General features: G+C 41.8%; 1 protein-coding gene across 1 annotated transcript; it reads left to right on the forward strand.

Annotated features, from left to right (window-relative positions):
• Positions 1 to 210: 210 nt before the first annotated feature.
• On the forward strand, positions 211 to 9,395 carry LOC139477163 (uncharacterized; the record flags this gene model as incomplete). Its single annotated transcript, XM_071259714.1, has 2 exons — positions 211 to 324; positions 8,817 to 9,395. Coding segments are annotated over 2 exons (693 nt in total), but the record flags the coding sequence as incomplete, so codon positions are not given.
• Positions 9,396 to 11,076: the final 1,681 nt, after the last annotated feature.

Below are 11,076 nucleotides of genomic sequence, written 5' to 3' on the forward strand. Positions count from 1 at the left end.
ACAAAATTCTTTGGAAGAGGCCAACTTCAGACGTATGTATGCCAACAAACCTGATCTTGTCCAATGAAATCATTTATATTGTTTAATTTTCCGTCCCTTTTTGACACGAATGTTATTGACAAAATACAAGAAAAACATGGCAAATATGCAGACCTCGCTTTCGAAATGTCACGCTTGTATTAGGTTTGGTACCTCCCAATCCGTTGGCAGACATCGATCATCATCATCATCATCATCATCATCATCATCATCATGACGGCGACGGCGACGACGACGACGACGACGATGACGACGATGATGATGATGATGATGATGATCGATGGAGTGACAGAACATTTATATTTTAAGATGCACCAGCTGCGTGTTTAAAAAAACACCTCTCTTTTTGAAATTAACTGGTCACTTATTTTACCATGTCTGTTATCTTGAATTCAAAGAAAGTAATATTGTTTACCGCTGAGATATTTAAGACACTCTCCGCAGAGTACTTTTTGCCCGAGACCCTTAATACAAACAAGAGGGAAAACATAATTAAATATGCATGCTGAATAAACAGCTGCAGGGAAGCTTTAGTACTCGACAAAATAATTTAATCAAACATTTGATAATGTGAATATATTGTCGGCTAACATAAGTCTTACAAAAGTTTCAGTCGGTTGTGAATAAATGTCACGTAGAAGGACGGATCCATCCGTCTCTGCATCCGCGTGTGACATATCATGAATAAATGTAATTCATCCTCATCATTATCAAGGGGGCACGGGTGGCCTAGTCGTCAAAGGCGCCGCGATTCGCTGTGCAGAGTTACGTCCCTTGGGCACGCCAGAAACCTATGATTGTGGGTTCGAATCACGGTTCGCCCCGATTACGTTTCTAGGTTTGTCAGCACCATACCCGTGCTCGTGGGTTTAACCGAAGTGGTAAACGTCTGAGACCCCCTCCCGCCATCACTTCGGGCTTTCCTCCCACTCACTCACTCAACATAATTAAAGCCTCCAGCATTTCAACAAACAGAAGTTTTCGTTTCGTGGCGCCTGGGTATGGCGTCCGCAGTTACATTACACCAAAACATGGTTACTCTTTTCCGTTGATAAGAGAGAAGGTCACAAGTTAAACAGGTTTCCTTTCATTTAGTTAAGATTTAAACTGAGAATAATAATAATACATTTACAATATTGAAAGAAGCAGTCATAAAATCTCTGTTTGCGGTTACCATGAATGATGAAACGCAACCAATGTCTTGAGACGGCCATATAAATCCCCCCCCCCCCCCCCCCCAAAAAGAAAAACAACAACAACAAAAAAACAACAAAATAACAACAACAAAAAAACAAAACAAACAAAACAAACAACAACCTGGCCTCTCACAATCATATGACCTTTAGTGAGTGAGTATGGTTTTACGCCGCTTTTAGCAATATTCCAGCAATATCACGGCAGGGGACACAAGAAATGGGCTTAACGCATTGTACCCATGTGGGGAATCGACGGTTTGACGAGCGAACACTTTAACCACTAGGCCACACCACCGGCCCTATGACCGTTAGTTCGAATGGCAATTTGGTCTGATAATATCCCATGGTTTGTCATCAACATGCCCGTGCTCTTGGATTTTTGCCGCCCAAAACGGTACATCTTAAGACTTGCTTTATCACTTCGGACTTTTCTCCCGCATCAAAATGACACGCCGTGATATAATGAAATAATATCCTAATCGGCGTTAAACCAAACTCACTCTCACTCATTAAAGTGGTAAACATTAAAATGACACGCCATGATATAATGAAATAATATTAAATCGGTGTTAAACCCAACTCACTCACTCATTCACTAAAGTGGTAAACTTGCATCACTTCGAGTTTTCCCACATCAATCCAATCTGAAATACTGTCACAATCGGCGTTAAACCAACTCACTCACTCACTCACCAACTCACTCACTCACACTGTCAGTCCCGTGAAGACACGTGAAGATTCCGGGTAGAATAGGTCTTCACCAACCCATGCTTGCCGTAAAAGGCGACTATGCTTGTCGTAAAAGGCGACTAACGGGATCGGGTGGTCAGGCATGCTGACTTGTTTAATGCATGTCATCGATCCCAATTGCGTAGATCGATGCTCATGACATTAATCACTGGATTGTCTGGTCCAGACTCGATTATCTACAGACTGTTTTATCTACAAACCGCCGTCATATAGCTGGAATATAGCAGAGTGCGGCGTTAAACAAAAACCAACCAACCACACTGTCAGTCAGTTTGGGGGTTGTTTGATTAAAGGTGTGAGGTTAAACGCCGCTTTTAACAGTATTCCAGTTATATCACGGCGTGTCAGCTTAATGTGGGAGGAAAGCCCGAAGTGATGCAGGTCTCAGACGTTTACCACTTCGGTTAAATCCACGGGCACGGGTAGGGTGCTGACAAACCTAGAAACATAATCGGGGCGAACCGGGATTTGAACCCACAATCATAGGTTTCTGGCGTGCCCAAGGGACGCAACTCTGCACAGCGAATCGCGGCGCCTTAGACGACTGGGCCACCCGTGCCCCTTGATTAGAGGTATTTGAACGTGTAATGTGTTTATTTTGTGGCAGTCTTGGGTTGTTTTCCATTCAAACAGTGCCGTTTCTTGAATGACTTCAACTAATAAATATATTACTATGACTAAATAAAACGCGAACGGTTCTCGCGTCACACAAAGGTGAACTATATATGAACGACACACATTTGACAGGAGACACAGTAACTCAAAACCTGTTCCCTCACCACGTGGGTAAAACGTCTGTCTACCCACGCAATGACTAGCCATGAAAGCTGTTGTGTTCGCGGCGCCCTTCTTAAAATTAAAAAACCCAAACTTTTGGATAATCGTGACGCAATCGAAACATTCTCCGTTGTCCAAATTAGCAAAACACTAATGTCACAATACATGCAAATTCACATTAATGTTCATCGTCCCCCGTATCGGGGGAGGTGCAAATGAGGAAATCGGTTAAAATTGAAATTTTCTGTTTGACGTGGCTGCCTGGTCTGAGAGACATACACCGAATGGCGACATCTGTGAACATGTTGCAGCTGTGAAATAGTCGTACTGAAGACGGACCTTTACAATGTTCAAACATAAAATAGGTCATCAGCAACCCATTCTTGCCGTAAAAGGCGACTAACAATGAATAACGGGATCGGATGGTCAGGCTTGCTGACTTGGTTGATTCATGTCACCGTATCCCAATTGCGCGGATCGATGCTTATGATGTCAATCACTTGATTGTCTCGTCCAGACTCGATTATTTACAGACCTCCGTCCTATATCTGCAATATTGCGGAGTACGGCGGTTTAACAAGCAAACAAACAAACGTCTGACAAAAACATTTGGAAATAGATGATGACGATGATAATAATAACGATAATGCTTATGATAATAATGAGGATGATGGTTTTAGGGATGATGATGATGATGATGATGATGACGATAGTAATGATGATGATAATGATTATGATTGTGGTAATTGTTTGGTTTCTGCAGCAAGCACGTGGAAAATAGTCCACCGTTTATCCAGAACAAGAGTGAGTGAGTGAGTATGGTGTTACGCCGCTTTTAGCAATATTCCAGTAATATCATGTCGGGGACACCAGAAATGGGCTTCACACATTTTACCCAGGTCGGGAATCATAACCCGGACCTCCGTCGTGACGAACAAACGCTTTAACCACTAGGCTACCACACTGTCCCTCCAGAACAAGAGCATTTTTTGTAGACGAGTATCAATGGGGGCATCTTGTATTTATTTACACACATCCACATGTATTTTTCTATAAATAGTCACTGAACCACGTTATATGTTTTTTAGCTTCATCCACGTCCGGCAGTTTTTTTTATAGCTCTGCTATATGCTGGCGATGTTGTTTCGGATGTAAATAATAATGTAACTTCAGTTAATCCAGTAATTAAACACCTACAGTACAATACTTATCTTTAATGCCAATTATACAATGTATGCTATTTCTCATGTCACTTTCAATACATTGCTATTTGTATATGTATCATGTTTGGGAGAGGCATTCAGATAAGCAAAATTCTCTTGTTTGCCAATCCCTCCACTTTATGGAAATAAATATGTTTATATCATATCCAGGTGTCGTGTCTCAGAAACAATATAAGTTTCTAATGATTATTAAAAGATTGTTTTAAAAAAAATATCTTCTAATTTTGACCATCCTTGACCAATCAACTTCCTGTTCCCATCAAGTAAATGTGTGATAATAAAACGTATTCAATAAAAAGTTTCATGCTAAAAAAAAGTATAAATTCTTATTAAACGCTAGTCTTGATTATCTGCTGAAACAGATTCCACAGGGAGCTAAAGGCAAAAAAGGTGAAAATGAAATGAAAATCAGTGATGACACCAGCAATAATCCAACTATATGACGTCGGTCTGTAAATAATCGAGTCTGGACCAGGCAATCCAGTGACTGATATCATGAGCATCGATCCACGCATTTGGGATACATGACTTATCAACCAAGTCAGCGAGCCTTACCACCAGATCCCGTTAGTCGTCAAGCATGGTCGCCTTTTACGGCAAGCATGGGTTGCTGAAGACCTATTCTACCCCGGATCTTTACGTGTCTGTGCCCAGAAGTATTGCTATGGATACCCATATCGAGGCAAGGCTCCGACAAATGCTATATAGCTTTGAAAAAAGGCAATTCAATAATTATGGCGGCAAAATGACGTATGACCAACCTCGTGTTGCTCACTCATGACAGATATGTACGTTATTGGACAAGCTGTTTCCCTATAAAATGCAACATGCGCATTTTCCTAATCAATTGGCGAGTTTAATTTTAATTTCATGGATCCACCTACTCACCACTTTTTTCCTATGATCAGGTTCGAATCCAAGATTCTCCCCGAAATTGGTTTGTTTGCATCATGGATTTTAAATCTTGATGCGTACTCTTCCCCGACATAGCCGCGAGTGCGTTGTGTTTTACACCGTCTTTGCAATTTTCGATCAATATCACGGAGGGGATAAAAAAATATAATCTTCACTCTTTGAACCCAGGTGGGGAATCGAACCCTGGTCTTCGGGGGGACGAACGAACTCTTTAACCACTAGGCTACCCTATCGCACCCGTCCCACATAATAACATGTTCCAATGACATTTGTCAAATTGTAGATATTTCCAGGAGGCGTTGTCCAATATGTGATCATGAGTGAGTGAGTGAGTATGGTTTTACCCCGCTTTTAGCAATATTCCAGCTATATCACGGCGGGGGAAACCAGAAATGGGCTTGTGTGTGAAGCCCATTTCTGGTGTTCCCCGCCGTGATATTGCTGGAATATTCCTCAAAGCGGCGTAAAACCATACTCACTCACTCACATAACTACTTCAGGAGAATTCCTCAATGTCTGAAAATAATCGTCAGATAGGGACGGTATGATCAAACGACTATTCCATTTAGACAGGTCATGTATTTATGGGGGGTCACCAAGCATCCATTCGGAGTGACAACCGAGATGCTCTACCCGCTAAAATTAGCTCCACACTATCGAGTATTTCAACCGTGCCGTCTCAGGCGGCAATCCCCGCCATCAGCAGCTCATGCAGCCTTAGAATGTTTGCCACCAGTATGGCAACAAAAAGAAGCTTTCGTTACATGGCGCTTGTGTTGGTTGGTTTGTTTGTTTGTTGTTTAACGCCGCATTCAGCAACATTCCAGCTTTAGGACGGCGGTCTGTATATAATCGAGTCTGGACCAGACAATCCAGTGATTGACATCATGAGCATCGATCCACGCAATTGGGATACGATGATTGAAACATCAACCAAGTCACCAACCAACCAACCTATTCTACACCAGATCTTTACAGGTCTATAGTTCGTTATAACCATAGTTCGCTATATCTATCTATCTATCTATCTATCTATCTATCTATCTTAATGATGGCCGGGAATAGCAGTTCGTTACATCCGGCAGTTCGTTATAAGCGGTATCGTTATAAACATAGTTTACTGTATATGCGTTTTTCGAGACAAACATACTTTCAACATAAAATCCAGGCGTGGATATGATTCAGCCGGCATTGTCTTGGTAACAATTCGAGATAAATGCGTTTGAGTTAAAAGAGTTCGAGTTAAAAGTGTTTATGGATTTTATTGAAGCTTAAAGAATCAGACGATCTGGTTAAGACATATAGTCGCTGCCCAACCAGAAAGCAAAACGTCTTAAAACATAAAGTAATATTTAACACCAGAATAGTTTCGATGTTATATTGCAGTCGTTTGTAAGGTGATGTATTGATTGGCGTGCGGGAGGTATATCGAGTATGTTTCACACCTGTGCTTCAGAGCGGGGGGTCCAATGAAGCACATTTCATCAGTAACACCTGGGGCCTCTAGCTTCATCCTTCGTTTTTTTCACGCTTAATTCAATTGAGTCTATGTAGGTTGACCAAATGTATGCTACTTGCATCAGAAACGAACTTGAAACGATGACACGTCATCAGAACCCAAAGCTACATTGTTTCAAATTATAATTTTAAATTAACAAGTCTTAATTTCTTGAACTTTTTTTCAAAATGTTTTCAGTGTTCTGTGGTCGGGTTCTTTCAATTGTTCAATGTGAAGCGAAATATTAGGGTAATAAATATATATATGTACAAAGAGACATATAGACGCCAATGCAAAAGCATATTCAGTCTCGGTTATCCGCCGAAACAGATACCATTGGTCCTTAAAGGCAAACTAGTAGTGAAAATTATAATCAGTGATGACACCAGGTGTTTGCGAAAAGGGTAAGCATGTATTGCTTTACCGTAGCAGTCACCAAAAAAAGTAAAAAAATGTAAGTCGGTCTTTGTCGCCTACAGCAGTTCTCCGACCGTACGACTGAAGCATGTGAACAATTGAGCCTTGATAAGGCAATCAAGTGATGGACCAGACAATCCAGTGACACTGACTTTGTTGAAACTAAATACGATATGTTAATTTTGAATTACGTCTTCTGGGTACAAGCGCTGAGATTCTGCTCCTTATAAGTAAAAAGAAACGTTTAAGTAGGATTTTTGTCAATAATTGAAAATGATAAATATTTTCACTGCTGTTAAAATAAATAATAGTTTTTCTATACAGGTGATTTCGACATAACGTCATTGTCATTATTTCAGAGGAAATATTGTAATAATATAGATTTTGATTAAAAAAACAAGGGGGATGTTCTACTTGTGAAGGGAAGTATACACCCATGTTTGATGGTGGCTAAAGATGAAACAAATAAGAAACTGTTATTCGATGGTGATGTATTTGATACGGGCATCAGTTGTGTTTGGATTAAATATTTTTTTTTATATATTCTTCTTGTGAAGGGAAGTATACACCCATGTTTGATGGTGGCTAAAAATGAAACAAACAAGAAACTGTTATTCGATGTTGATGTATTTGATACGGCATCAGTTGTGTTTAGGCCTTACGGTTGCAGTGTTTCAGCGACTGTTTTCAACAATTTGTCATGTTTTGGTCTAATCCAATTCACAAGTGAAAAGGACATTATAATGATCTCGAATTAAAATTCCTTGAAATGCTAGTCTACAGTTTGGGGAGTCATGGTTTTAATAGTTGCAATATTTTAGTTAACTTTTTTACATAAAGTATACTTTATTCATATGACGAAGAGTAGATTGTTATGTCGTTTTATTGGTACAGTAATCTACGGTTATAGCGAACTCCAAAGGACCAGTAATTTTAGTTCGTTATAACCGTAGTTCGTTATACGCTTATATGCAACATATAAACAGCAAAAGACCGGGACCAAAAAGACCCTTTCGTTGTATCCGTCAGTTCGTTATAAGCGTGTTAGTTATAAACGTAGTTTACTTATCTTTCTTATGAGTAACAATGGCACATATTCATGTTCTGTGCCTGTTCTTTGTCAAGAGGGGGCACGGGGGACCCAGTCATCCAAGGCGCCGCGATTCGCTGTGCAGAGTTGCGTCCCTTGGACACGCCAGAAACCTATGATTGTGGGTTTGAATCCCGGTTCGCACCGATTATGTTTCTAGGTTTGTCAGTACCATACCAGTGCTCGTGGGTTTCACCGAAGTGGTAAACGTCTGAGACCTGCATCACTTCGGGCTGTCCTCCCACATTAAGCTGACACGCCGTGATATGACTGCAATACTGTTAAAAGCGGCGTTAAACCCAACTCACTCACTCACTCACTCTTTGTCCAGAGACAAACACAATAATCTTGTCCTCCAACTTGTCAAACAGGGTTTCAAGATAACTTCAGAGGGATATGCCCTCAAAATGAAATAAAATATAACTTCTTTCTTTACAACTTACCTGTAAGAGAATATACATCTTATTGATCTATCTCATATGTCAAAATCATATTCTTTTACTTTATTTCATGCGTCAGCGAGGTTTATCAATAATACATCAATAAAACCTCACACATGTTTCAGGCCTGTTTTCAGGGAACGTTCAATACCAGGCGGATTTTCGCAAACTATTTCAACAACTTTAAAATATCTGCATGTATTATATATGAAATTGTTGAAAAGTGTAAAAAACGTAATTCTGTTACAAAGTCACACCTTGTTGTTATTATCATGTTTACGTGTCATGCAATTTAACATACGAAATATAAGTGTACGATGGATGCTCCCGTTCACATTGTGATAAAATCGCATTGATTATTATATTTCTAATTTAATAGCGGATAAAAAATATAATATCAAAATCCTCTCTTAAATACTTTTACTACCTACAGCATACTACATTTAGTTTTCAAACAAGGGGTAAGGGGAGGGGCCCGGACCCTCTGGACCCCCTCTGGACCCCCCTCTGGACCCCCTCTGGACCCCCCTCTGGACCCCCTCTGGACCCCCCTCTGGACCCCCTCTGGACCCTCTCTGGACCCCCTCTGGACCCCCTCTGGACCCCCCTCTGGACCCCCTCTGGACCCCTCTGGACCCCCTCTGGACCCCCTCTGGACCCCCTCTGGAACCCTCTCTGGACCCTCTCTGGATCCCCTCTGGACCACCTCTGGACCCCCCTCTGGACCACCTCTGGACCCCCTCTGCACCCCCCTCTGGACCCCCTCTGGACCCCCCTCTGGACCCTCCTCTGGAACCCCTCTGGAACCCCCTCTGGACCCCCCTCGGGACCAACTCTGGACCCCCTCTGCACCCCCCTCTGGACCCCCTCTGGACCCTCCTCTGGAACCCCTCTGGAACCCCCTCTGGAACCCCCTCTGGAACCCCCTCTGGACCCCCTCTGGACCCTCCTCTGGAACCCCTCTGGACCCCCTCTGGACCCCCTCTGGAACCCCTCTGGACCCCCCCTCTGGACCCTCCTATGTCATTCGGTTTTTTTTTGAGGGAGTGAGATTTTAACAGTATATTTCACGTACAGTAAACTACGATTATAATGAACTCAAATGGGCTACTTATTTTAGTTCGTTATAATCGTAGTTCGTTATAATCTATAAGCATATGTACAGCATATAGACAGCAAATTGACGGGGCCAAAAAAAATAAGTTCTTTATATCCGTCAGTTCCTTATAAGCGTGTTCGTCATAAACGTAGCATACTGTATATCACGGCGTGTCAGCTAGATCTGCATAGCGATGTGCGGCCCTTTAAACTATACACGTTGTCGCCTGAAGAAATGGGTTGGAATGCCGTTTGTCTGGTTCTTTGAATTCATTGGCAGTGTCTCTAAGCACTATAAGGTTGGAAAATCTCTCTGATCCAACAACGAAATGGCAAGGCATGCTGTGATCAAAAGACCCGCGTTCGAATCTCTATGATGACGGAAATGTTGAAATATTGTCCTCATTAAAAGTTTCCCTACACCAACGTTCCAATCAGTCGTAGAAACATTATTTTAACGCTACTACCAAGCCACCATCTCCCATAAATGTAGGGCACGGATGGGCCAATAGTGTAAGGTGCCGCAATTCTATTCACAGAGTTGCGTCCCTTGGGCGTGCCAGGATTCTGTGATCGTGTGTACAGCCCTGACCCGTCCGCGGTCTGTCAGTACGTTGTACAGTTAGGCTTTTCTCTCCCATGAAGCTAATACGCTTAGCAACCATGCAGAGAGATATAACGGAAAAAAATGTTCAAAGTGGTGTTTAACTAACTCAGTCACTGGATACATAAGCTAACATCCTAACAAATCCTACCCACACCCATGTACTAGTGAATGTCTGGGTATGGTCGTGTGGTGACTTCAGCAATATCTACGTCGGGGAACATAGAAATGGGCTTCAACCAACTGGGGAATGAAACCCGGCACTTCTAAGTGAAAAGCAACGTTTTAACCCCTGCCCCCCCCCCCCCCCCCCACACACACACACACACCTTTTATCCAGGTAGACCATTAAGAATCAATTTGAAAAATAATTAGTCACGCAGAAGACATCAAAGCCCACGTCGGATGACAAGATTTAAAATTACAGGTTGAAGGTCATGGAACATCCCTACCGTCAACTGCCACGGGTCTTCGCGTCAGGACGCCACGTGAGGCTGGCTAGGCCTATATATACCACGCACACCTGACATAGCCCATAGCCTGATCCAGGAACCCTATAGGTAAGTCCAGCTACTCTTCTCTTGATTCATTCCAATATCAAAAACGTTTTTCTTGACTATAGCTAATAACTGAGGTTATTTTTGACTATGAACTTGCCTGTTGATACACGATTTGATGTTTATTCTAAATTTCAATAATGATATAATGTGATATAATATTATCTGAAAAACATATTTTTAGATTTATTTGGCAATATTTCTAATGACAAGTCATCAGAAAATGATCAAATTTCATTGTGACTTGAGTTGGGAAGTGTTTTGAAAGTTCCGATTTCCAGAGAAGTCCTATAAACTTTTTATTATTTTTTGCTAAACCAAGGGACACGGGTTTAGGCGCCGTCTAAGGCGCCGCCGTTCGTCTCTTGGGCACGATAGGAACCTATGATTGAGGGTTCGAATCCCGTGTCGACCCGGTTATGATTCTAGGTTTGTCGGCACCATACCCGTGCTCGTGGGTTTAACTGAAGTG

This window comes from Haliotis cracherodii, unplaced genomic scaffold (assembly GCF_022045235.1).
Source record: "Haliotis cracherodii isolate W230 unplaced genomic scaffold, xgHalCrac1.p SCAF_31, whole genome shotgun sequence".
Classification (NCBI taxonomy): Eukaryota; Metazoa; Mollusca; class Gastropoda; order Lepetellida; family Haliotidae; genus Haliotis; species Haliotis cracherodii.